The sequence below is a fragment of the Passer montanus genome, unplaced genomic scaffold (assembly GCF_014805655.1).
Source record: "Passer montanus isolate IOZ18808 unplaced genomic scaffold, ASM1480565v1 scaffold58, whole genome shotgun sequence".
Taxonomy (NCBI): Eukaryota; Metazoa; Chordata; class Aves; order Passeriformes; family Passeridae; genus Passer; species Passer montanus.
Genome location: NW_024370816.1, coordinates 3,910,162 through 3,936,809, shown reverse-complemented (window position 1 = coordinate 3,936,809; position 26,648 = coordinate 3,910,162). Strand labels below are relative to the sequence as shown.

The window sequence follows — 26,648 nt, the reverse complement described above, 5'->3', positions numbered from 1 at the left end:
GGTATAAACTAAAAACCTGCTTTTGTGAGAACCAGGGGTTTTATTCCAACTGGGCCACCAGGTGAGCAACACCCTTATTCAAGATTTTTTGCTCATTAATTCTCAAGGAAAGGTTTCTTTATTTCTTTTTTTTTTTAAGTGCATTGTTGCATTACAAAAATTTCTTAGAGTCATAGGGCTGGCATGTGGGGAGCAGAACTGAATCTGCTTCTTAGCCCTTATCAGAAAAGGCTCCGAAGTGTGCCAGGATGGGTTCACAAATGGTTTAAGCCCCTCTAATTGTCCATTTCTCTGATAGATTTAAGTTCTTTTGAAGAGTTTGCAAACTGTCAGTTTAAAAGCCATAATTTGGAAGGTTTCCCTTCCTGCTCCCAGTAGGAGGGACAAGGTGAGAGGCCGTGCTGGGAGAACTGAGGGGTCCCCATCCCTCACCCCAGTGAACACAGCCATGATTTTCCTGCCTGCTGCTGCATGGCCCTCTTCTCTCGAGTCCTGGCTGTGCAGGTGGTGAAGAGTTGGACAAATCCATGTGCAGAAATACCTTGGTGTGAGCCACAGGCCTTGAGACCCATTGGCAACGATTGTGCTGTGCTGATATGAGCTCCCTGTGTAGGCAGCTCCCTGTGTTTGTCCATGCTGTTTTCTTCCTCAGAGAATAAACCCCAGCTAATCATCCTTCTGCCCCCTCTGTGTCGTGCTGGACCAGCTCTGCAGGTGGCAGAGGGCTGCTTGCCACCATGGGCTGGGTTGGAGCTCAAATCCTCTGGGGGTCTCGGGGTGCTCCAGCGCTGCACAACAACCCCAGGCAGGGCTGGCAGGGAACATCTGCCTGCTGCAGCTGGGGCTGCTGTCTTCAGCCGTGGGAAACCTGCACCCACATGTTCAGGGAAAGCAGCAAGGGAAAGAAAACACATGCTGGGTTGGAAAACACTGAGGGGGAAAAGGTGGAATAACCACTGCACAGCCTTGCAGGCGTCGCTCCTGCACCAAAACCTGCCGCTGCTCCCCAGCCGGCAGCGTTGCTAAGTGACAGCTGATTTACCACATCACTCACCATCCAGCAGGCAGCAGGAAACCAGGCAAGAGCTACAGACAGGGCTGCCCAGACCTCATCCTCACCGTGGCCTGGCAGTGCTGGCCAGATCTTGTCCCCACCACGGCCAGGCAGTGCGTAACCCACGTCTGGACAGGTGAGCTTGATCTTTCACTGGTGTTTAAGGTCAAACCCTGGAGTGAAACAAAGCAGGCAGAGGGATTCAGCTGCATGGCAGGAGCTGTCAGGACCAGTGGGATGTGTTTGGCATCACCAGGCAGTGGGAGAACTTGGCCACTGGCAGTTTTGTCCACTTGTGCCTTCTGCAAGAGCAGCACTTAATGCTCCTACAGCTGCAGGCTGTATAAGCTGCAGAAGGGAAAACATGCTCCCCTGCAAAATTTCCTGTGCAAAATTAGCAGGGAATGGGGTCAGGATTAACGAAAAATTCAGCTGTCTCACCTCAACTTCAGCCTCTTCTGTATAAAAGGAATCAGTGAAGAATCTTCTCATAAAGGGCACATCCCCATAATTCATATCAGGGCAGTTGTACCACCCCAAGGAAAGGGGGTAGGACACCATCCTTAGTGGGAGTGTGCAGGAGAGGAGCACCCATTTCCCTGCTGGCAACACCTGTGGTTTGAAAGGCAGAGTTATGCTGTGCACAACACCAGTGGTAAACTGCAGAGACACTTCTTTTTCCTAAAGCCATGAGGGTCTCCTTTTCAGGGTAAGCTTGGAGGAGCAGCAGAGGAAGAAGCCCAACACAACCCCAAAATCTAATCCCACTGAATTATCATATGACCACACAGAGCCAGTAAGAACGGCAGAACAAGGGGGAGAGCACACTACCTGTCTCAGCATCTCTCTCCCTCAACACCAGCTTAGTCTGAATTAAAATTCAGGATAGAAATATAACCCCGGAGGTGTTACCCCACCCCTCTGCAGTGAGACAGACCACCCCTTGCTATCAGTGTGTGATTCTGAGAGTGTGAGAGCAGCCAGGGCCTCCACAACAAGGATTTAAGGGTTCCCTGAACAAGCAGATCCAGCATCATCTCAGGTTCGTTCCCTAGTGGTGTTGCTCCTTCATATCACTCAGCACCTGGCTGAGTATCCCAGCACCTGGCTGAGAGCATCATCTCAGGTTCGTTCCCTAGTGGTGTTGCTCCTTCATATCACTCAGGCTAATGAGTATCCCAGCACCTGGCTGAGCTGAGAGGGGAAAAGTTTTCAAGAAAAAGACTGTGAATAATTAATCTTAGCAGGACAAGAAGAAGCACAGCACAGTGCTGTGGGTAGGGCTAAAAGCCTCTGCCATGAGAAGGCAGAAATAAATGTCTGGGGAGTGTTCTCTTAAGGACACAGGAGGAAGACAGATGAAGGTAGCAAGGAGACCTCTTGGTGGTAAAAAACTCCCTGCTGAGAGGAAAATCTGTATGTAGGAGCCAGAAATAAAGCCAGGAGAGCCTTCGGGAAGGGGCTGAAGGCAGCTGCATGCAGCTCTTAGTGGCTGTAAGCAGAGAGGACTCTGCTGGCCCCTGCTCAGGGCAAGGAGCTTCTTTAGTGAAGAACAGCAATGCTGCAGTCCTGAAAATGAGGCATTTAGAGAATTAGACAGTTGCATAGTCTGGTACTAGTTTGCCTTGCAGTAAAGACTGCCTTTTGGTGAATGCATAGCATCTATTTGATGTTGGTCTCTTTCAGGCAATGAAATGGATGTGTTGGGTGAAGCTGAAGCCCCACAAGTTATTGTCCCTGTAGAACCCCAGAAAAGGGCTGCAGCAATGTTGTGCTGGGGCTGGAGCAGCTGGGAGATTTATGCAGGGACCACCTGAGCAGCAGGAGGAACACAGTGCTCATGAGCACTGAGCTGTGCATGTCGGTGGGGCTGGAAAAAACCTCTGAGGTCATCACGTCCAATGATGCAGGGACCACCTGAGCAGCAGGAGGAACACAGGTAGCTGCTCATGGGCACTGAGCTGTGCATGTCAGTGGGGCTGGGAAAAACCTCTGAGATCATCACGTCCAATCTGTGACTGATTGCCACCCTGTCAACTGCATCATGGCATTGAGTGCCATGTCCAGCATTTCCTTAAACACCTCCAGGGACGGTCACTCCACCACCTCTCTGGGCAGCCCATTCCAATGTCTAATCACCTTTTCTGTGAAGAAATTCCTCCTGTCTGTCGGGCTAGGACTGTTTCCTTGTCCTGCCGCTGGTTGCCTGGAGAAAATACTGACTCCCCACCGGGTTACACCCTCCTTTCAGGGAGTTGCAGGGCGTGATAAGGTCACCCTTCAGCCTCCTCATCTGCAGGCTAAACCTCCCGCTAGCTCTCCTCACTCCTGGGGATGCCAGCGTGTCCCTGCAGCGCCTCCGCCAGCGTGGGTGCCCTCAGAGGGGATGCGTGCCCATCCCGTGTGCCCTGTGCCGTGCACAGGGGGCACACGCGTGTGCAGGAGCCGAGGGGCGGCCCCGGCCCGGCTCCCGCAGCCGCGGCGCCGCCCCCGCAGCCGCCCGGCCCCGCTCCATCCTCCATCCTCCGCCCTCCTGCCTCCCGCAGCCGCACCGAGCCTCACACCGCGGCGGGGCCGGCCAGGGCCGCACCATGACCGAGACCACCAAGACCCACGTTATCCTGCTGGCCTGCGGCAGCTTCAACCCCATCACCAAGGGGCACATCCAGATGTTCGGTCAGTGGCCGCGGCGGCGGGAGGGAGGGAGGGAGGCCTGGGAGGGCGCTGGGGCTGCACCGCGGGGTGGGGACGTGGGGGTGTGGGATGTGAGGATTTTGGGGATATGGGGATATGGGGATGCGGGGCTCGGGGCGCGTTCGGCGCCGCTCCGCTCCCGGGCGCTGTCCGCGGCCGCTGGTGCTGAAGGCGCCGCGGGCGGGGACAGCCGCGGCCTCCCGAACCTGCTCCCCATCGCTGGCAGCCGTCCCCAGCCCTCTGGGGCTGTCCCCTCCCCTGGCAGGGGTCCCCTCTCTGCACTCACATTGTCACGCTGCCGCCCCGCAGCCCCCGGGCCCTCCTGGCGCTGTTTGTCCGCTGCTGCTCGCCCTCGGGTCTGCGAGACTGCAGCCGCTGCAGCACTTCCATTTCCTCTGACCAGGGAGGAGATAGAGCCAAGCAGCCACAGCCAGGTGCAAGAGTCAACAAAAATACGCTTAATGGAGATATTGGAGTGCTCAACCATTAGATTGATACTCGGTTGAAGGAACGGGAAACGTTTGTGTGAGACCATGGATACTGCCGAGCATCCCTGCGATGATACAGAGGATGGGGATGCTGGAATCGCTGCTACAGCCTGGCAAGACAAGAGGGAGGGAAGCAGCGAGAGAGGAAGGGCAGTCTCCATCAAAGGCGGTCTGACATGCCCGAGACACTGTTGGGTAAAGCTCAAAATGCCTGGAAATCCCAGTGCAAACAGTGGCTCGCTTGGCTGGGGAGGAGTCCTGGGAGGGTGAAGTGCCCACTGCAGACCACCTCGGAGTGCACAGACAGGATCCAGCCTTCTATTCAGCCCTTATGTCTGATAGGAGATGTAAGGCTGGGAAGCAGATACTGAAGGTCGTGTGATACCAGTGGAGGAGCATCCCTGGGGTTTCTAAAAGCTGCATATAAGTTTCTAAATATATAAACTATATAAAAATGCTTGAAATCAGCTGGGGGTATTTCTGCATCAGACCTTGTTTTTGTAGAACATAACGAGTTGCACATCAGGTTAGAAAAGGATGGTCTTCTAGATGCAAAGGATCACATTGTTATTCCATTTCATAAGTGCCAGAAAAATGTAGGCCTGGACATCAATATGCTTGAAAATTAAAATTTAAAAAATCCTATTCCCTAAGCAAAAAAAAATAATTGCCAACAAAGAGGAACTATTTAAAAATAAAAACAATTATTAAATTAAATTACAAGGACTTGGTTGATAGAAGCAACCAATGATGAAAAATATTTCTGTAATTCATATTTAGTCTTATTTTGATTAAGTAACAGTAAAGCTATTCATGTGGCCCTTATTCAGTGGACTAACAACAAGCAACAAAATGTATTTTAGAAAATAAGGATCAGTGAGATATTAGTATGCAGTGCATGTTCTTATAGACTGGCAGTAAGATTTTCTTTTTGCTCAGTACTCCTCAGTACCTTTATCAAAGATGTGAAAGAAAAGATATAATCCCCGATGGTAAAAAGTGGCCATGACCCCAAAGTGGGCAGAATAGCAATTCCTGCTGGTAATGAGTCAGTTGTGCTGCCTAACTCTGGTTGTTGGATAAAAAGGGCTTGTTCAACAGCAAAGTCAAAGACAAAGTCATATGTCCAGCAGGAAAGAACACACTTCAAATATAAACAAAAGGCAAATGTCTTCTGCCACACAGCAGTGGTGTCAAGGACTGAGGGGGATTGTGCACTACCCACTGAATGCAAACTCTGTGTGGTGCTGTAAATAAAGCAGCAAATGTGACCCTTGTAGATATCAGCAGGGGAATATCAAGCAGAAAAAGAAGAGTTGTATTATTTTCATGTACAGCATTAGCAAAACCCTTCTCTGAGGAACAGTGAGAAGAATTACATCAGTTTTGGAGGCCAGATTTTATGGCAGGAGACTAGGGAGTCTCAGTTTAGATCCATCTTTAAATATGTTAAGGGGTATCTTGATCTGCTTAGAGGAGGGATATGTGATATGTGATGAAAGTGGGGAACTTTGCTCAGCAGAACAAGTACGGGTGAGGTGCCAAGAGTGGATCACACAACCACCTCAAACTACAAATCTGTTGTGTGGGTTTGAGTGAAGGTAATCAAGCAGTATGAGAAAGTACCTGGGTGTCTGGTGCATTCTCTGTCACGTGAAGGCTGTAAATGAATACTCAGACATCTTTCAGGAAGAGAGGTTTTAGCTCAAATAAGGTGGTTTGATGTGGAATTTTTCTTTGTATGTGTCCTGTAGAGCTCCTGGAATACAATACTTGAGATACCTGATAGGGACAAATGAGACTTCCATGAGTAAAGGACACAGAATTTAGCTTCTAAATCCATCACCATTTTTGTTTGAGGAACACTTCTCCACAAGTCTAAAAGTGTAATCCTGTGAAGCTATAGAAATCTCAGCCAAAAGTCTGTGTTGCTCTTCTAGCTCTGCACCATAGAGTCCAACCAAAACAGTGCTCTATCCTGTAAATGATGCATTTCAAACAGCTGAATTCGGACAAAAATATTGTCATCATCATTCAGACAAATATTTGGGCTTTGAGAACCTAATAGGAGGATTTTTTGCTTAGCATAGAGAAAGACAATTTATCTCTTTAACAAATGGCACTAATTAAGCCAAAAGAAAGAACAATATTTGCTCAAGTATGTCACTGTAAACACACCATTTTATGTCAACCATCATTTTTCTCAGTGTGGATTTTACCATGTTTTATTCAGACCAAAACCCAACCTTTTCCCATAGGATTTTTGCCTGAATAGGGGATTAGTTAATTATGTGGAAGTCTCTTCTAGTGGGGGAAAGATTTCCATTGAGTTATTCTTTCCATCAGTCATATGAATTTAAGACTCATCATTGGGATTCCAGAAAGCTGGGATTCTTCTTACAACCCCAAATCTGCAACTGCATCCCACCACTGAACCTTGTGAGCAGCTGAACTCGCTGCAACAGAGCTCCCTGCTTCATCTGCCAGTTAAAATTCTGCATCACTGGGGCTCCCCAAATCGTATCTGTGTACACAAAATTAATATCATACATATAAATTAATACTTTGCCTAAGATATATGACATATAACAGAAAAGTAGGTGAGACACAGTCATGTACAGCCATCCCTACCAAGGGGTTGAGACAAACACCCACATAGTCCTGAGAACACTCTGAGTTATTTGTGGTATCAGCTGTGCTTTGAGAGGTGTTCTGAATCACAATTTTCAGTTGTATTTTCTAGCTTTATGGGGCTATGAGAAAAAGTTTGGGGTGTTACTGTGGTGGGGAGGAAAGACAGAAGGACAGAGAGAGCAAAGGTTGTTTCCAAAGCTTGACACAAACATTGGTGGCCTTTAACCCAAAATTAAACCTCATTTATAGCCTAAGGAGGTATGGAAAAGAAAAAGCAGAGCCAAATAAAAAAAAAAATCTTAATAATAGAAGAAAAGTAAAATTCTGAACCAAGTCCTGCATTAAAGCCACATAAAACCCCCACCAGTGTTGGATGCAGGGAGCCCACCTGCTCACCTCAGCCAGCACACACCAGCCCCAAGCTGCTCCCTTCCATTCCTTGCTGCCATCAGAGGAGCACTGAGCATGGGCTGCTGCTTTTCCCTGCAGCCAGCTCAGGAGGGAACCCCTGAGACATCCCCACGCTGCCTTTGGGTCTCAGCACGAAGCCCTGGGGCACGCTGAGCTGCTCTCCAAAGTGCATCTTCTCCATCTTGGCCTCCTCTCCCCTTCCCATGCAAGCAATGCCACCCAAAGGACAAAAGCCAAGGCACCAACGTCAAAAGCAAAACCTAATCCATGCAGCCCTCCCAACACAGCCCATGCTGGCACTCTGCCAGACAACGAGCTCGTGCTTGCTTTGACAATTAAATCACTTCCCCCTGTGGCCCCAGCTCAGGGAGCCCTAGTACAACCGTGCAGATCTTGAAAACCAAAAGGCAGCTCTGTAGAGCAAGGCAGAAAGCAAATTTGCAATCAAAAAATATAGTTCATTTTGAAGATGGTCTTGGGTAAAATGCTGGGATGAAAGGCACTACCAGACAAGATCAGGGGCTCCAGGTTCTCTGTCGTGGTGTTTCAGAGTTGGAGACAGCCAAAAAATAGCCAGATTTGGAAGGAAGGTGCTGAGAGTAGTTTCTTTGTAGGTTCTGCAGTGGAAAGGGCTTGTACTGTCCTGTGGATATGTGAGAATTGGAGGATTGTTGATGATTTCTTCAAACCAAAATGAGGGTTTTGGTGGACTAAAATGGCATCTGGTTGATCAACATGCTGTGTTTTAATACTGATTTTTTTTCCTCTATTTTCTTTAATTAATTATTCTTCAATTGTAGAAGAAAAGGCCCCTCTGGAATTGCCCACACCCCCTATTTTGGCACTTTAGACAATTTTTTTTGCCTTTTTAAAGTTCTGAAATTCCTCACAATCCATTCTTTTCATGTGCAAACTTCTGTCTTCATTCATTCACAAAGCCTTGCTCATCAACCACAGTTTTATTTCTGCCCAGCTCTAAGAACAGCTTCCTCTCCAGGGACTGGATGACCCCTTGATTCCCCTTTCCACCTCTGCTTCTCAGCCTGCAAGGAGCAGAGCTTCACTGGAGCTTCCCTGCTCTTGCACAGGAAGATTTCAGCCTTCCTTTCTTCCTTCCTTCCTTCTGGATGCACAGAGTCCAGCAATGCAGAGTTTGAGATCCATGGGGATGTTCAGAGCTGGTCTCAGAGGCAGCAGGTTGGGTAACCCCCCTAAAACATGGGACATTATCTGACTTAGTCACAGGCACTTGGCTTTTTAACAGCCAGGGTTTGGGTACTATGAAGCACTTGATGGCAAATAGAGGATTCTAATCAAATCTGTGTCATCTGCCTGTATCAGACTGCCTCATCTCCTGCAGGTGGGTTTATGGGGTGATGCATTGCTCCAGGTCAGCTTCTTTGGGAGGAAGAGATTTGTGAGATGTCATTCAGATTTGTGAGATGGCCCTCTGAGAGGGAGTTTTGGTACCTCAGATATTTTAAACTTGTTTGACCATGGAGTTTCCCCTCCTACCTCATTTTAAACAGTGCCCAGGACCTGGACTTGCATAGAAAAACACTGCCAGTAAATAGCCTGAATCCTGAAAGTCAGCAAATCCCAACTACTCTTTGCTTTTTGTTTAATTAAATTTTCCTTAGGTCCTATGCACATCTGCTATTGAAGAGAGTTAATATCCCAACCAACAGTTGGGTAAAAAACATTTCTGGTGGAAAACAATGAAAGAGGACTTTGCTAAAAAACATAAAACCCTCTTGCTTGGTTCTTAAGAAAACTTGAGCAATTAAAACTCTCAGCAGGCTGCTCTTTGATTATCCACTACAATCCTTGTAGAGGAGCAGCACCGAGGGCTGCTGCATCCCATAGCAAGGGATTTGAGATGAAAGGATGGAGTCTCTAAGTAAAGAGGATGAAGAGGCAGGAGCTGAGGCTTTTGTTAATGATGTATTGTTTTAATATCCCGAATTTCAAGGATCACTTTTTGTTATTTGATTGAGATGACTGGACTGCAGAGCAGTTTAATGAGAGCATCGCTGCCTGGGACAGAGCTGGCAGAAACGCCTGAGCGGCCTGACAGCTTCACCCTTCCCCTTTGCTTCAATAAGAATACGTCGGGAAATGGCCAGAAGCAAAATCCCTTCCCCATCCGTCTAACCAAAGGTTTTTAGGCGCTTGAGAGAGACTTTGCTCTGCTGTGTGCAACACGGGGAAGAAGCGCGGGCCCCTCTGAGGCTGCCCCGCGGCTCCATCTCCTCCCGGCTGAAATCGGAACGCGGCATGAGCAGGAGGGATCCATGGATGGGGCGGGGGGCTCCGGGGGGACGGACGGACAGACAGACAGGGCAGGCTGGCTGGGCTCTGCCCGGCTTGGAGCTCAGCAGCACCGGCAGAGAGCATGGGGACGGCTTGAGCAGGGCAGAGCTCCCTTAAAACACCCGGGGTGAGGTGTCAGACTGCGGCATCCCTGCTCATCCCTCTGCGACCCCCGAGCCGCTGGAAGCACAGCGAGCAGCCGGAGCCTTGCCTCGGTGCGAGGGGTCTGGGCAGGTGAGCTGTGCCTAGCGCCAGGTGCCCCCGGCTCAGCGACACCCGCCCGCCAGCCCTGGTGTCACCGTGTGTCACCAGCACACCTCCACGCCCAGCACCTGCCCCAGACACGCTGAAACTGCAGATACCCGGTGCTGTGCCGGGAGCACAAAGCAGGGCTCTTCTGGGGACCCTTTTCTATCAGCTGATGTCCCATTCCCATCACTGCTCCCCATACAGACTCATTTTTCACAGCCTTTATCATCAGCCTCCTGCATCTCAAGCATCTCCTCTTTGTGACCCAGAGTGAGGAGTTTTCCCGAGCATGTGACTAAACTCCATCAATAACTATTCAGGGATTCTTTTAAAACATTTATAAGCTATTAAATATTTAGCAGTATTTATTACAGTCTCTGAGACGTCACATTGGCTCTATGATAATGCCACCTCCCAAAATGTGCCACATACCTTCTTTTACTTCCACAGATTATAAACAAACCTGGCATGAGAAATCCAGTCCTACAACCTCATTCAGGAAGGAAACAGGGGCTCTGCTTCTATTTAAAAACCATTTGCACTCACTGTGATGCTCTCACCTCCTGCACTGTCTTCTCTGATGCTTTTTAACATCAGCCTGTGCAGTGCCAGGGTATCAATTAGCTGCATGCTGAACACCAGCAGCCCACATCTCTCATGTAACCTTGGGCAGCTCATTTACCTGTTTGAGTGCTGCAGTGGGGGGAGCCACATCCTTCTGCTGCCAGGCTGTGGCTCAGGTACCCCAGTGATGGGGGCCAGGGGTAGGAGTGGGTCATGACTGTGCTGATCTTCCTTCATCTGAGTGGCAACTGGCCCAAAACGGGCATCCTCACTTCTGAATGCTCTGGCTTCCAAAATCCCTTCTGGCAGCAAGGCTGGGGGGCTGCAAGAGGTCCTCTGAGCCAAGGAAGTCCACTTGTGTTCAAGTGCAGCACAAGTACCTCCACCCTTAATCCTAACCATAACCTCAGCCTCCACCTGGGACCAGGGAGCCCAGAGCAGCTCTGTGAAGACCCAACAACCTCTAAAGACTGAAAAATCAGCATAAGATAGAGACAAAGCCAGGACACCTCTGGATTTTGACATGAGCATGCCCTCTGTGGTATCTACAACCCCTTAATCCAAGCACTTCCATTATGCCACCAGTGCCCAGCCAAGCAGGAATAGATACTCTGTGTGGAGAAAGTCAGTAGTGCCCATGACAACCCTGAAAATAAACCTCTAAGCTCTCATTCCACTGAAACACTGTTGTTGCTGGAAAAGGCAACCTGGCTCAGAAACACTTCTTTTCCCTCCCCCTTTTCAGCATCAACTAGTATTCTTCAGTAAGCCTGAGCCACTGGATGTATCTTGGTCATAACAGCAGAAATTTGCTAAATCAATATTTGGGAACAGAAAATCCTAGATTCTTCAGAAGTGTGCATTTTCAAAAGCCACTGTAGGGCTTGCCCCAGGAGAAGATTAAGTGAGATAATCCTGTTTCAGGGCTGGAATAGGAGGCACAGGCAGAGGAGGTCCCCGTGGGATGGGTGGAGAACCCACCTCCGAGCCAGGCAAGGAGGAACTTGCACAGCCCCTGCTACACAAAGGTTTCTATTTTCTCTGAAAATCCAACAGCCCCTAATTGAGCTTAAGCCTTCCCTGAGGAGATGACGTTTCTCCGTGGTTCATTGGCAAGGGAAAGCAGAAAATCCACTTTTCCCAGGACAAGCTGGGTTGGGGATGCTTAAACACATAACTGTGCTTCTGGCACCTCTGCTTTGTGCAAAGACACGGTGGATGTTTCTGTTTGGGGAAAATGGGGTCTTGGGAATGAGTCTGCAAAGAGACAGGGTTTCACTGCTACACAGCTGCAGTAAGGGGAATGTGACATCCCTCTGGTGTCACCTTGAAAATCCTGGAATCCTACCATGGCTCTGTCACCCCACACCCTCACCAGCCTTTCTGCCTCTCTGTAGCTGGGATGTTTCTGCCTGCACAGTCCTGCTTCAGCCAACGCAGATCCCAGACAAGGTCAGCACCTTCAGATACTTTGCCAGCAAAGGCAAGCCTGGGTCAGACACACGGGGGTCAGCTCCCTGTGGAGGCAGCCCAGACCAGCCAAGAGCTGCTGGACAAAGGCTCCTCATCCCTGCTGCACGGGGAATTGAGAACCATAAATCCTCTGCTCCCGGTAGGATTGTGATCCTGCCACGTGTCAGCCCGAAGGAGCAGCACCACACATGCCAGGACGTAAAAAGCACTGCCTTTGATGTGCTACAACAGCTTGGAAATGAAAACAAACAGAGTGCTTCCACAGGGAAATTAGGGCACTGGAAAACAAGTGTGAAAATCTGTTGGGGTTTTATTTCCCCTTCATTTTCTTTTCAAGGCACTGTGTGACACCAATTTCCCTGAGCGAGAGGGGGACTGGGACCTCTTCAGGGATGTGCATTAAGGTTCCTGTCCTATTTTGGATTTTATATCCACATTTTGACTAAAGTGAAATATAAAGCCATGGCAGAATAATGAAAATCTTGCCTTTTGCTGCTACCCTTTTGCTGGGTGGGGTGACAGCTAATGCACCAGGCAGGGAAAGGTACATGACCTTTCACTTTCCACTTCAATACCACACATAGAAAAAATCATCTCACCTAGAGAGGCTTCACCCTTCTCCAAGAGCTTCTAAGCATGTTGTCTCAGTGCTGTCCTGCAGATGACAGTTCAAAAAACCTTCTTTAGGTCTCTTCTTCATCCGTTTTTAGAATCACTGAATGGTTTGGAAGAGACCTTAAAGATCATCTTGTTACAATATCATTCCCTCGACCAGGTTGCTCCAAGCCCCATCCAACTATCTGGTAGGAACTGCTTTGACCTCACTAGATGCTTTCCCTCACCTCTTTAGGCCCAAGAGCTCTGAGATACCCAGGTGTTGAACATCTCCTGGAGGTATTTCACATGTCCACCCACTCAGCTGCCCTCACCTCAGGTGAGATCCAGCACGGTGTTGAGAATGTTCCTGCTCTCCCTGTGATAGCAGAGTGAGGTCTCCAAGCAAGAAAATCTATTGCTTTTCTGTACAGGTGGAGAGAGTGGCAGCACTGTGCTGATCACAGAAAAGTAGCTTCAGTCCCTTTCTGGAGGAGCTAGTGGCACTGCAACTCAAGAAGCAGCTCCTTGTACTTCTCCTTACGTTGCTCACCTGATGGGCATTGCCTGCTCCCTCCCACTCCTTAGCAGCAGAAGTAGCAGCTACAGCAGGGAAAAGCATCTTGGCCTGGGTTGTTCTGCCATGCTTTTCCTCAGGTGCTCCTTCTTAAGTTCTAGGGCCTGAGAGCTCTTCTTCCTGGACTCCTGTGTAATTTCTCATACACACTGACTCTTGCAATACCTCACTTCTGATAAAAGAGGGAAAAATAGGATGTCTTCACTTTCTATTCCAATTATATCAAATAGATTGTCCCTCTACAGCTTCACAGAGGAAATCCAGATTCTCTGGGACCAGCCAGGTCCCCTGCCCAGGCCCCATCTAGCTGGGGCTCCAGGAAATGCTCTGCTATTTCTAGGTCAGCTTACTGTGACTCAGTCTCCTACTTTTATTATTTTTAGTTAGTTTGTTTTAAACACTTAGTTTCACTTTGCTGCTTGAAGCCAGGAGTGGTCAACAGATGGTCATAGCATGAGTCTCTTTTAGCCATCACCTGTGTGCCTCTGAGTTGGACACAGGTGGGGCTGGCAGGGTCAGGTTCTGCAGCTTCACCTCTCAGAGCCCTTCACAGCCTCCACTTCCACCACAAACCTTGAGACATTTGGTGGCCAGGGCTTTCTTTGTGCTTATGAAAAGCTGATAAAGCGAATGTGCAGCAGCACCTGAAGCCCTGTCACAGCACATGCCAGTTGAGATGGCCACAGCTCACAGAGTATCACCACACAACCTCAGAAAGCTTCAACCCACACACAGCAACACCTTACCACTTCAGAAGGCTTTAAAAGTCTACCCTTCTTGTTCTCCAGCCCAGCCTTTTACCCCCTCACGCTGATGCCCTGCCCCTGTGTCCCTCTGCTCCCTTTGGTGTTGCTCAGTGCCCCTGGGCACTCCATGGCTCATTGCTGTCAGTGCTGCTCACCTGCTGCTCACAGCTGCACCCACTGGGGATGGGGCTGGGCCAGCCCCACTCACAATCACCACACACTCTGTGCCCACAAAGCCCTTCCCATATTTATTATTTCCACAGTGCCTGGGTACAGCTATGGACTAATGGGGTGGGGGAAAGTGTAACAGAGCAATTAGATCAGAGATTACAATCTTTTTAAAAATCATTAGGGGGCTTAATGGGATTTTTATACCAGCTAGAAGTCTCCTGAGAATCTGACTGAAATTGGCTAAGAGGCGCTGAGCACGAGGTTATTTGGGTCAGTGGGACACTGGGATCTCCCCAGGCTTGCCTTGGGAAGAGCCAGCCCCACGGTGAAGGATCAGTCTCCTGCTTCTTCCCAAAGGAGGAACCTCTCTTCAAGAGCAGCCAGGGCTTGCTCTGGTAGGAATGTCTCTTCTGGGAGCCCAGGGAAGGGAGATGCCAGTAGTTTCCCCAGCTCTAAGCAAGCTCTGACAGTGGGTGAGGACACTGTTGGGACCCAGGACAAGGCTCTGGGGTAGGCAGGAGAGCTGGGCTCTGGGAGAAGGACACCTCTGCTGAATACATCCCTGATTTGGCATTCAGAAGGAGCTTTCTTTTTAAATATCTATATATATATGTATATACATACACATCATTCAATTAGACTGAGAGTAACTGCTGGCTCCTTGCCCGCACTGAGCTCTGGAAGCACCATTTAGGTCCTGCAAGTGCTGCTAGCTTGAGAATAAAACAAAGTGTGCTGGCATATCTGGGTCACTCTCTCCTGCAGAAGAAGGGATTTTAATGGCCATGTCCCACCTCCTGTTCAAGGATGTCAGAAGCCAAATTGCTGAAAATAAAAACGAGACACTTGGGAAATGGTTTTGCCTTCTCCATCACCTGTGGCTGTGCAGCTTCTCTGTCCCAGCTCTCAGGGCTGTGCAGTGAAGGCTGTGCAGAGCTTTCTTGCCTCCCTGCTACTTTGTGTGTGTTTTCAGAGAGCTGGCACAGTGTGAGCAAGCTGCAGCTTCAATCCTCTCTGGGGGGAAGGGCATAAATCAGAGCTGGCCTGTGGCTTTACTTACTTGTTGTAAGAAAAACAAAAATAGAAAAAAGGAAGTCTTAGGGGTGCAGAACCAGGTGCAAAGGCAAAGCAAATACAATTTGAAATTACACCTTGAAAAATTGAGCATGAGGAATATTTGATTTCAGTAACGTCAATTTAGGTGATGGAGCCCTGCCAGAGGAGCCCAAACATTGTGATTAAATATTCTCAGGGAGCACCTCCAAAAAGAAACATCTCTTAAATAAGGACTGATTTCCTATTGGGGAAATAGGATGCTATTTTTTCATTCAAACTGGACAAAACCATCACTTATCAGTTTTGTAGCCCTGGAGCATATCCTCTGACTGGGCTTTCCCTATCACCATCTCTCAGGAAAGCAGCAGAGATGAAAATACCTGAAGTGCACTTGCAGGGCAGGCAAAGCTGGGCTGGGTCCATGTGGGATGGGTCCAAGTGTCGCCCCTGTCCCTTCCCTCCCCAGCACAGCCAGGCTGTGGTCACCCAGCAGCTGCCAGGCACAGAGCCATGGCTGAAAGCTTCCCATGCCACAAGTAGGCTGCCAGGGGGCTAATGCATGTCTTGGCAGAGCCATCACCCCGAGTTTATTTATGTCAACACTGTCTAAAAGCCATCCAGGCTGCCTGGAGCATCGTGGACTATTTACTCCAGAAAAGGAATGAGCTGACATCCCTGCACTGGTGTGGCAGGATACAAAGTGCTCGTAGGAAATGAAAGTACTGGAGGGGTTTTCTGTGGTCTGGTGTAATCTCTGCACATCACAGGTATTCAACAGGCAAGAAATGGGCTGGGAAAGGGATGGGAAGCTGTGGCAGAGGGCTGAGCTCGAGGACAACAAATGGGCCAGATACCCAACTCATTGTCAGAGGGGTGGAACTAAGATCCCAAAGACTTGGGACTTTTCAGGCCACAATCTACTTTTCCCCAGGCAAAAATCTTTGCACAAGAAGGGAAGGAAGGCTGGGAGCTGCAGACAGCTGACCACAAGGAATACACCTGAGAGCAGGAATACAAAGCTGCTGCAGTGTCTTTGGCACTAGCCATGTCTACAAGGAGATGAGCCTGACCCCCACGAGCAGCATATTTTGCAAGAAAGGCATAACAAATTCTGTGAAAGAAAAAGGTCTTTTCTGAGAACATGGACTTGAGGGCTTGGAGCAAGCACTGCAAAGTCAAAGCAGCCACAGCATTTGAAGCAATGAAATCCAGTGTTCTGTCTCCAGAGACCCAGAGGAATGATTGCTGCTGGGATCCACTCCCCCAGCTTGGGGCACACACCATGGCAGGAGGCACTGCCCCTCAGCCCAGGTGGGCCATGAGCCACCAGCATCCCCGGGGTCTCTTACAAGAGCTAAAGCAGTTTTGTCTGGCCTTGTGCAGAGGGCAGGATCAAGGCCTGATAACTAACACGTCAGGACAGGCTTAGCTATGACTGCCTTTTGTCCTCTCCATTTAGCCACTGAAGGGCGCATCAGTCTGAGGAGATTCAAACTGTAAAAAAATAAAAATAAGCTTTAAACACAGCAGCATGATTGCAGAGAGGACACGTGTAGATGCTGCAAACTAACACTGCAATTTTAGAATCACAAAATCAGGGATCATCTAGGCTGGAAAATACCCTTTACATTGAGTACAGCTCTTAACCCAGCACTGCCAAGGCCACCACTAACCCACGTCCCCAGGTGCCACCTCCACATGGCTTTTAAATCCCTCCAGGGGTGGGGACTCCACCACTGCCCTGCACAGCTGTGCCAGGGCTTGACAACCATTTACATGGAGAAATTTTTCCCAATATCCCATCTAAACCCATTTCCTCTTGTCCTGTCCCTTGTTCCCTGGGAGCAGAGCCTGACTCCCACCTGTCTCCACCACCGGGGAATTGCAGAGAGCCAGAACATCCCCCTTGAGCCTCCTTTTCTCCAGGCTGAGCCCCCACCCAGCTCCCTCAGCCACTCCTGGTGCTCCAGACCCTTTCCCAGCTCTGTTCCTTTCTCTGGACCTGCTCCAGCACCTCAAAGTCTTTCTTGTGCCACCTTGAGGCCACGCTGCCTCCTGCCCCAGATTCCCTTTCCCAGCTCTGTTCCCTTCTCTGGACCTGCTCCAGCACCTCAGAGTCTTTCTTGTGCCACCCTGAAGCCACGCTGCCTCCTGCCCCAGATCCTCTGCCACCATCCCAGCAGTGAGGACAGCTGCTCCTGCCACCATGCCAGCCCCACCAGTGACACAGCTGCTCTCCAAACAGGATTTGAGGTGTTATTTAAGAGAATGCAATCTTTTCCAAGGCTTTTGTTTCAAAGTGGATGGCTGTGAGGACTGCCCTAGCTGATGGTTGTATGAGCAAGTGAAGCTGCAGAGTTTCGTGACAGACGCAGCCCTGCAAGCAAACAATGTGCTCTGCCCCAAAACCAGTGAGAGCAGGCCAGTTTGGGATGTGAAAGGGTGCTCTGCAAGTTGTGGGCAAGCCAGAGCCAGAAGGCAGGTCTTCCCATTCCCTACACTGTACTTCTGCTTCTTGGCCCACATTTGCCCAAATACTTCCCTTGCAGGGATTTAATTGTCAATAAACATGTTCCTTTTCCCAAGCATATTTAAATTATAAGTGGTGTTTCTGAGGTAGACAACAAGCTCTTGGGAATGCAGATCCCAGCTTGAAAGCAGCCTCATTTTTACAGATTGTGCAGGTTAAAACCCCAATGAGCAGTTTTGATGGCAATACAGAGCAGCAGCACCCCTCTCCTGCCAGCAGCAGAGCCCTCCCTGAGTGCTGCAAGGCCACCAGCAACCCTCAGATCAGTGCCATGGGCAGTGACACCTTTCACTAGGGCAGAGTGCTCCAAACCCCTGCCCACCTGGCCTCAGACACTTCCAAGGATGAGATATCCAAAACTCCTCTGGGCATCCCGTGTCAGTGCCTGTTTTCTGCACAAGAAATGCTCTGTTAGGGCAGAAGGTGGTGGTGGATATTTGGTGTGAGCTGGAAGCTGCAGCTGAGATGACATGCCAGCAGCACTGGTCACATTGCCTGAAGATTAAACAGCATTGCCAGGCTCTTTAATACAGACCTTGCCATATTGGTAGCCAGAAAAACCTTTGGCTTTTGCCACAAAGAACTCAAGGCAAATTAATAACAACAGCTACCCTTGAGAGCTTGAAGCAGAGTTTGCATGCAAAGAGTTCAGCTCCTCTGAAAGATGAACTTTATAAAGGGGTCATAGTGAAGAGGGACAGATCAGTGTTTTTAATCTTCCTTTGGCAGGGAAAATCAAGTCAGGGCAAATCAGGAAATAATGAAAGGATGTGTTCATTTAAAATTCAATGGTATCTTTTTTGTTAGGGAATTTCCTTTTTCTTTTAATTTGCATTTTAATTTGCATTTTAATTTGCATTGTGATAAAAAGGGAAATGCTGATCCATCAATCTTTGCTTCTCCCTACCTGTGCAAAAAAACCAAACCCAAGCATACTGTGTTTTGCTGCATGTGCTCTCATGGGATTTTGAGGGCAGGAAGGATAATTTTGGTGCATCCAATTCAGGCAATCAAATTTTACTCCCTGCACCAATCAAATGATTTAAGCCCACTTTTCCCTCTCTGGAGGCTGGTGTGTCCAAGGCACAAGAGCTGGGAAGGCAGCCAGAGTGAGGATTTCAGGTGAGTCTGAGAAGAGGCTATATTAAGGCTGGCAAATTTCCCACAGGCTGTCACAGAGGCCTGAGGCTGCTCAATGCCCTCAAGGGTGGGGGAAAAAGTCCATGGCAATTATAGTTCCTTAATTTATTTTAACTGACAGTAGCTGAATTATATTCCCTAGCAGAAATTTCAAAATTTGGAGGAAAAGAATTTTGCCCAAGGGGCTTAGAATCCTAGAATGGTTTGGGTTGAAAGGGACCTTAAAGCTCATCCTGTTTCAGCCCCTGCCATGGGCAGGGACACGTTCCACTAACCCAGGTTGCTTCAAGCCCCATCTAGCTTGGCCTTGGACATTTCCAGGGATGTGGCAGCCACTGTTCCCTTGGGAACACCCTCCCTTCAGGAAGGACCTCTCACCATCCCCCAGGGCAGTGCCAGACACTGAGTTCAGTGTCTGAAGGATGTGATGCACAGTGACATCTTGGGATGGCTGATGCATCCTGAAATCACCACCTCCACTTCAGAAATGCTCCTTTTATTTGCAAATGCAAAATATTTTGTAGATCTTGAAGAAAAAAAATTAACTTTCTCGTGTCTCATCAATCTTATCTGCCTTATCTTACCTGAACATCTCTCAGCATGGCTGGGACACGGTGCTGGCACAGGCCAGGGACGGGCTGTGCAGGGCCTGGCTGGGCCACGGCTGGGGGCTGCCACGGTGTGCAGGGCTCAGTGGCTCCTGCTAAACCCCCTCCACCCTTCTCCTTGTGTCCCCTCCAGAGCGAGCCCGGGACTACCTGCACAAGACCGGACGCTTCATTGTCATCGGCGGCATCGTCTCGCCCGTGCACGACTCCTACGGGAAAACGGTGCGTCCCCATCGCCTCCTGCCTCCCCTCTGGGGTGCTGTCACCCAAACCAGGGCTCAGCACTGGGCAGCACTGCCTCACCTGTGTCCCTTCATGGCCCTCTTCTGCCTGGGGCAGCTCCTGGCCTTGGGAAAGTCTCGGAGAGAAGGGAGAGGATGAAACATTTTACTGCTTAGATAAAAACTGCAGTGAGACCCTAAAATGAGCCAAAGCACTAGACAGCAAAGAGAAACATTCCCACCCAAAACAGTAGTGGTGGTGATGCTTTAAGTGGGTTTTTTTTAGTTTGAATTATTTCAAAGCAATTTGGGGGGTTTTTTGGGGGTTGGGTGCGGGAATATCAAAATTATGCACATGAGTGACCTTTAGAAGCACTTGTCAAATTAGGAGTGGTGAGCTCACTTGTCTCCTGAAAGCAGGAGGAATTTCATCAAGAAACCACCCCCTGAGTTGGCCCCCTTGGAGCACAGGTCTGGGAGTGGTGCTGCTGAGCCAGTCTCACCAGCCAAGCACGTAGCCAGGGCTGAGCCCAGCAGAGACTCCTCCCTGACAGCAAACAGGAGCTTAACCAAACTCCTGTGGGCAGGAAGGAATCCTTCTGGCCTGCCTCACATCAGTGAGCCTGATGTTCTGCCCCAGGAGGGTTTGCAAGCCCAGGCTGGCCAGAGCATAAGGCTTCATAAGTGTTCTTCCTTCCCCCTCTCGTGCAGGGGCTGGTCTCCAGCCGGCACCGCTTGACCATGTGCCAGCTGGCCGTGCAGTCCTCCGACTGGATCAGGTGGGTGGCTGATGCACAGCTGGCTCCTGCCATGGCTCCTGCAGCCCCTGCCCCTTCCCTGCCCCGTGGGGGCAAAGTCCTGCATGCAAAGTGGAGATGCCACCAGCTGGTAGAGCTCCAGGATGAATTTTCTCCCAGCCCGAGCTTGACTGAAAATCAGAGACCTTCCGCTCCCAGTGCAGCAGAGAACAGATGGGGGGGTTAGACTGCCCTTCAGGGGAGCCCTCAGGATTTGGGGGGTCATTCAAGCCCCTCACTGAGCCTGTGGTGTCTGGGTGATACCCAAAGTCACTCGGCTCACTCCAGCCTTGTGCTGTGGCACCTGCCCTGTCCACACATGTAGCACCAGCCCGCAGACTTTCACCTTCCCAGCACTGCCATGTGGCATCTGGTGCTTGAAGTGACACCAGAGGCATCTTGGGCTCCCCTCAGAAAGAGGGTTATGACACACAGAGTCACATCAAGTAAAAAAAAAAGCTGGTTATTGGGTACCAAGCATGGGAAGATGACCAGGCACACGTTCAGGTCCCCAGAGCTGTTAGGGGTCACTGTGCAGAAGGGCTGGAGGGAGGACATGTCCATGCCAGGGCTAGGGACTGATGATGGCTGCTCATGGCACTGCTGGCCAGCCCAGTGGGGAGGAGGTGGCATGGGCAGGACATCCAGGCAGTGGCCGTGAGTGACACTGTTGCCTTGCTGTGCTCCTGGCAGGGTGGACCCCTGGGAGTGCTACCAGGACACCTGGCAGACCACCTGCAGCGTGCTGGAGCACCACCGCGACCTGATGAAGGTGAGGCAGCCAGCTTGGACCCAGCAACACCAGGAGGGCAGCAGGGCTTAAGGAGCCTCAGAGCAGGGCTGGGCATAAGCCACATCATTAGTGACACCCTGCTTCCTCCTCCCTGAGGGAGGGACTCCCCGCTCACCAGCTGAGCCAGAACTACTGTGTGAACCCGACAGAGAGATTTGACAGGAAAATTCAGCATCTGGAGCATTGTCCCAGGAGGAAAAGTTCCAGGCAGTCCTGAAAGCCAAGGAGGAAGGTGGCTGCCCTTGGGTGACAGGGGCAGCAGAGCTGCTGGTACACTCAGATATAGGAAGAAAAACAAAGACAGGGAATGGGTGAAAGAGCATTGTACAAACTCATGGACAGCCCAACAGGAGGCACAGGAGTAGCATTAGCCAGCCCAGCAGGATGTCCAGTGCATCCAGGGACTGTGGTGCTGAAGCCAGGCAGTTGCTGGTGATACCTTCCTGTTCCTGCAGGGGTGGGTGGAGGAGAAGAGGACATGTATGCTCCTTGCTAGCCCACACAAAAAAAGTTGCTACCACCTTAAACACAAGTTATTATCCACAGGGTCTTGATAGCCCCAGGCCCATTTGGTGAGGTCAGATGGGACTAGAGACCCTAAAGTGAGCTGGGATGTACCTGTCACAAAAGGTAACTTTGAACCAGGGGTGCAGAGGCTTGTTACAGGGTCAGAAAGGTTTTGCAAGGGTGCTGGGGTGAAGACACTGTTCCAGCTATGTGGTTGTGTTCACGAGTCCCAGGACGAGGGAAGAGATGAGAATCTTAACTCTATGTTTCAGAAGGCTGATTTGTTATGATATTATATTAAAATGCTGTACTAAAAAGAATAGAGAGAAAGGATCCATCAGAAAGGTAAAAAGGAAAGGAATGGAATGAATAACAAAAACCTGTGACTCTCAGAGAGTCCACACAGCTGGACCATGGTTGGTCATTAAGTAGAAACAACTCTCATGGACCAATCAAAGATGCATCTGTTGGTAAATAATGTCCAGACCACATTCCACAGCCATCAGACAGTTATTGTTTACATTTCTTTTCTGAGGCTTCTCAGCTAGAATGAGAGAAAAATCCTAGCAAAAGATTTTCATACAATATCACAGTGACACAGCTCCATCCTTCCCTGATTGCAGAGAGTGACTGGCTGCATCCTCTCCAATGTCAACACACCCTCCATCACCCCTGTGATCGGCCAGCCCCAGAACGAGTCCTCCCAGAGCATCTACCAGAACAACAACAACGTCTCCAGCAAGCCCACCGCGGGTAGGTGGCCCTGGGGGAGGGAACAGAGGCATGCCTGCTTACCCCCACCTCCAGCCAGGGCTGCCAAACATTAGACCAGTGCTCCATCACCTTGTTTTTGGACAGCTGTCTCATCAGTCTTGATGCAGCAAGTCCAGGGTGGGGCAGGGGTGTGATGCAGGAGTCAGCATCCAGCACAGCAAGGGCAGAAGACAAGAACAGCTTAAAATAGCTGTGAAATCTCCTTGGACTTCAGCTGGATGGTGTCTAGGCAGTGAGAGCAACAAAAGGAAAGGCTGCCTGGTACCAAGGGATGCTGGCAGGAGAGATAATGTAGTGGGATTCACTGTAGGACAAGTCCTTCTCTTGTGGGACGAGACAGAGGGATGCACACCATAAAGGTGTTAGCTGAGAAGAGGGAACATTACTTAAATCCCATTAAAATAGACATCTTATGATTTTCTTCATGATTTTAGCTGTCTAGCTGGTCCCTTCAAGGCACAGTGGAGCACTCTTGGGAGTTAGGACCATGAGAGGAGCTGTTGGGAGATGCTGGGAGTAGTTGCACACCCAGGCACAGGGGCATTTTGCAGAACCAGGGTGGCTGAAGCACGTGGACAGGTTGATTGCACAGCCTCTCTCCCATGAATTTCCCTTCTTCCCCTTTAGCAAAGATCTTGGGGAAGGTGGGAGAGAGCCTGAGCAGGATTTGCTGTGTTCGCCCGCCCATGGAGCGCTTCACCTTTGTGGGTACGTAGAGAAAGGTCCAGCATCACCTCCAGAGACCCACTCCCCACCCTTCCTCCCCGCCCCTCTTCGAGGCTGGGCACCAGCACCTCTCTTTTGCTGCCTTTTCTCAGATGAAAACGCCAACCTGGGGACAGTGATGAGATATGAGGAGATTGGTGAGTGCACAGCCCCTCTCCACATCGCTCCCACTCCTCTGGGTGGGCTTGGGAGCATCTGCATGACAGCTCTGGCACACACAGGACCATCTCACCTTGGTGCCAGCTACTGGGGCTCAGGAATGCAACAGAAACAACTCTAACTGGGCTGAGCCTAGACCCGCTGACAGACAACAGCCTGAAATAAGGGAGTGCAGTGGGGACACAGCTCCCAGCACTGGCACAGACCTGCCATGGCACCCTCTCCTGAGAGTCCCCTCAAGTGCCATCAAACTTGGCCTCCCATGGTGGTGCCACGTCATGTCCACACTGCCTGCAGCCCTGCAGAGCCTCACACAGCAGCAGAAGAGCTTTTGGTGCCTGACCAGCCAGAGTTCCCCTTGCTCTAAAGACTTTTAGGGGTTTTAGCCCCACCAGACATCACCCAGAGCTCTGCATGGGGAGTTGGCTGGTGGTTTTGAGACCCTTTTCACACACAGCCTGGGACTACAGCCATCCTGGCACTAGCACCATGCCTAAAGGCTTTGGCCACCTGGGAATGCCAAACAAGGAGGCATTTTCCCATGTAGCCACATCTTCTCACTCCTCTGGGGTGGTTTTATGGCTTTTATTGGGCAGTTGTGCAAATAAATTAATCTTTATGGGCCTTTCAGAGCAGAAAATTCCCACAGCACAATTTTCTTGCTGAGCTGCAAAGCCAGCCCTCTAAGTTGTTGGGGGAGAGGGGGTTCCTTCTCAGCCCCCTGTGCTCCCACCTCTGGGCTTCTCTCCTCTCTTTTCCAGAGCTTCGCATCTTGCTGCTCTGTGGCAGCGACCTGCTGGAGTCCTTCTGCATCCCTGGCCTCTGGAACGAGGCAGATGTGAGTCACCACTGCTGGGCACCCCTCCACGCTCCTCCTCCTCTGCCTCCCACAGCCAGTGCTCCTGGAGCCACCAGATCCCTTGGGGTGACAGGAGCTGTGCCCACCATCTCCACTGCCCCCTCCATCCCAACCCTGACTGTCCTCTCCCCTACACATTTCCACAGGGCTGCCCTGGTCCCAAGCCCTGTACCCTGTTAAAGCAGGGGATGTCACCTGGGATGGAGGGTAAGCCCATCCCAAAGGCTGTGCTCCCACTCCTTGTCCCTTGGAAGGAGCCAGTATCAAGCAGATGCCAATCCCAGCAGAGTGAGGTATGCAGGTAGGAAATAAGCTATTTACAGGAGTAGTCCAGTTGTTAGGAATTAAACATATTTAGAGCCAAATCAACATCTTTCACTGTTGGTCCTTGCTGGAAGAAGCCATGTTCATGGGAGAACACCAGCCCTGGAGAGGGGCTGGGCTGCTGACCCATCAGCTGCTCCTGGTTGGAGCCATGCTGGCTGTGAGGGCACCCCCAGCTCCTCCCTGAAATCAGTCAGTCAAAACAAACCTCCCTCCTTGAACTTCTCAACCTTCTAAAATCAGTTACCACATCTTCAATCCTTAACTTTTTAAAGCATTTAGGCAGCAGGCACCTCCTTTGAAGGGCTGGAAAAACTGAAAGAAGCCGAGCCAAACCCTGAGCCTGGCACAAAGGATGCAGAAATGACATCAAAGCACAGGCAGAAGATGCATTCTGCAGCAGCACCTCCTCACAGACTCCTGCTGCCTGAACTCACTGACCTAAAGCTCTTTTGGATGAGCCTGATTTGTCTCATCTGAGAGAGGTGTGAGCACTAGGAGTAGTCCTCATGCAGCAGCAAATTTGGCCAAACAAGCTTGGAAGAACAATCCTCCCAGACCTCTGTCAGGACCAACACATCCATCCTGCTCATGAACCCTTCCAGCGAGGCAGAGATCACATTCACCTTGGGCAACCTCTTCTGCTCTCACCTCCTTGTGCCACAAGTTCTCCTCAAAGCCTGACCTCAATGTCTATTAATAGGATTTAACCCTGAGCCTTTTATTTCATCTACTGCCAACCATTTTCCTGCATAATTCCATGTTTCTGCCAAAGGCTGTTGGCATAGCCTCCAAATCACTCACCATCTCCCTCCAGACCGTGGTCCAGCTTTCACGGGGCAGGGTGGGGCTGGCAGACAGCGGCAGGCTTGGTGTGGGGTGGATGTAGAGCTCTCCACACTTTGTGTTGCTCACAGATGGAGGTGATCGTCGGGGAGTTCGGGATCGTGGTGGTGCCCCGGGACGGAGCAGACCCCGAGCGGATCATGAACCACTCCTCCATACTCCGCAAGTACAAAGTGAGTCCCTGGGTGCACCTGTGGCCAGGGAAGGCTGCGAGAGAACTCAGTCTCTCTTCACCCAGGGGGACACTTTTGTCATGGGACACAAAGCCTCTCAGGGCCAGGTGCTCCCAGGTGATGGATGGGATGAGCAATGGGTCACCGCACAGAAAGGTGGGGAGGCTGGAGCAGCAGACATCTGCTTTCAAGCCATCCCTCCACTCTTCCTCTTTCCCCTGCAGAACAACATCCTGGTGGTGAAGGACGACTCAAACCACCCCATGTCAGTTGTCAGCTCCACCAAAAGCAGGTGAGTGAAGCAGGGCTACTCCCACTACAGAGCAGGGTGTCCCCAGCCAGCCTGTCCACCCAAGTGGGCTCTGACACCTTTCTCTCTCCCCACGCCCCCAGACTGGCCCTGCAGCACGGGGATGGACACGTTGTGGATTACCTCTGCCAGCCTGTCATTGACTACATCCTCAAGAGCCAGCTGTACATCAATGCCTCTGGCTAAGTGCCCGAGCCCTGGCAGCGAGACCGCCCTCGTGTCCCGCCTGCCCACAGCTCTGCATCACTCTTCTCTCTCTCTCAGTCTGTGTCTCCATCTCTCTCCCCATCCCATGGCCTCCTGCCCGTGTCTGCCTCTCACCCCCAGCACCAACACTGTTGTGCAGCCATGTCCAGGGAATGGTTTGGTCTCTTTTTCTGGGGTACTGCCCTGCCCTGTGTGCATGGGGAGGGAGGAGGGGCTGGTCAGGGAGCGACGTGCTCCGTGTGCTCCCAGCATGTCCCTGGGAAATGGTCCCCTCAGTCCATCTTCCCAGCATGCTCAGAGCAGGGGCTGCCTATTCTGCATCATCTTACACAACCTAAGCTCAATAAATCGGGGTGGATTTTTTTTTTTTTAATTAAGTAATTTTCATGTGAGCCCTTTGGGCCTCTCAGCCCAGTGACCAACCAAACCCTGGTTGGCAGCAGACAGCAGTAACACAACAGCTCAGTGCCCCACAGCAGGGGAATCTCCTCAGGCCAGCCATGAGACACCCCAGCTAACAAAATCCTCCTCCTGCCCCTGAAAACCATGGAGAGGGCATTTCTAAAAGGCAGCAGAAGCCTTGGTAAGCACTGCTGCTGAAGCATTATGGAGAGCATGCACATCTCACCTTCCCCTAGCTGCAAGAACCG

The 26,648-nt window shown here is 50.5% G+C and overlaps 2 protein-coding genes across 2 annotated transcripts; one reads left to right on the top strand and one right to left on the bottom strand.

The window, feature by feature from the left end:
* Positions 1 to 960: 960 nt before the first annotated feature.
* Positions 961 to 4,400, bottom strand: LOC120510493. Its single transcript, XM_039726395.1, has 3 exons — positions 4,035 to 4,400; positions 1,496 to 1,666; positions 961 to 1,227 (listed from the first exon to the last, which is right to left on the bottom strand). The coding sequence occupies exons 1-3, from the start codon at positions 4,395 to 4,397 to the stop codon at positions 1,087 to 1,089; spliced, it is 675 nt and encodes a 224-aa protein (XP_039582329.1). The 5' UTR covers positions 4,398 to 4,400; the 3' UTR covers positions 961 to 1,086.
* Positions 3,501 to 26,365, top strand: NMNAT2 (nicotinamide nucleotide adenylyltransferase 2). The gene is made up of 11 exons (XM_039726394.1): positions 3,501 to 3,730; positions 19,436 to 19,524; positions 20,235 to 20,302; positions 21,014 to 21,092; positions 22,244 to 22,373; positions 23,022 to 23,102; positions 23,213 to 23,257; positions 24,041 to 24,117; positions 25,380 to 25,481; positions 25,706 to 25,773; positions 25,875 to 26,365. Exons 1-11 carry the CDS (start codon positions 3,646 to 3,648, stop codon positions 25,975 to 25,977), a joined length of 927 nt encoding a protein of 308 aa, XP_039582328.1. The 5' UTR covers positions 3,501 to 3,645; the 3' UTR covers positions 25,978 to 26,365.
* The last annotated feature ends 283 nt before the right edge of the window (positions 26,366 to 26,648 follow it).

Excerpts from the sequence above, each read along its gene's own strand:
- NMNAT2 (XM_039726394.1), top strand. The coding sequence starts at position 3,646 with ATGACCGAGACCACCAAGACCCACGTTATCCTGCTGGCCTGCGGCAGC. Across the intron at positions 20,303-21,013 it reads CAGTCCTCCGACTGGATCAG|GGTGGACCCCTGGGAGTGCT; the intron begins GTGGGTGGCTGA and ends TGCTCCTGGCAG. Across the intron at positions 25,774-25,874 it reads GTCAGCTCCACCAAAAGCAG|ACTGGCCCTGCAGCACGGGG; the intron begins GTGAGTGAAGCA and ends CCACGCCCCCAG.
- LOC120510493 (XM_039726395.1), bottom strand. The coding sequence starts at position 4,397 with ATGGAGACTGCCCTTCCTCTCTCGCTGCTTCCCTCCCTCTTGTCTTGC. Across the intron at positions 1,667-4,034 it reads CGGGGCGGCAGCGTGACAAT|GTGTTGCCAGCAGGGAAATG; the intron begins GTGAGTGCAGAG and ends TTCAAACCACAG. Across the intron at positions 1,228-1,495 it reads CAGAAGAGGCTGAAGTTGAG|GGTTTGACCTTAAACACCAG; the intron begins GTGAGACAGCTG and ends GTTTCACTCCAG.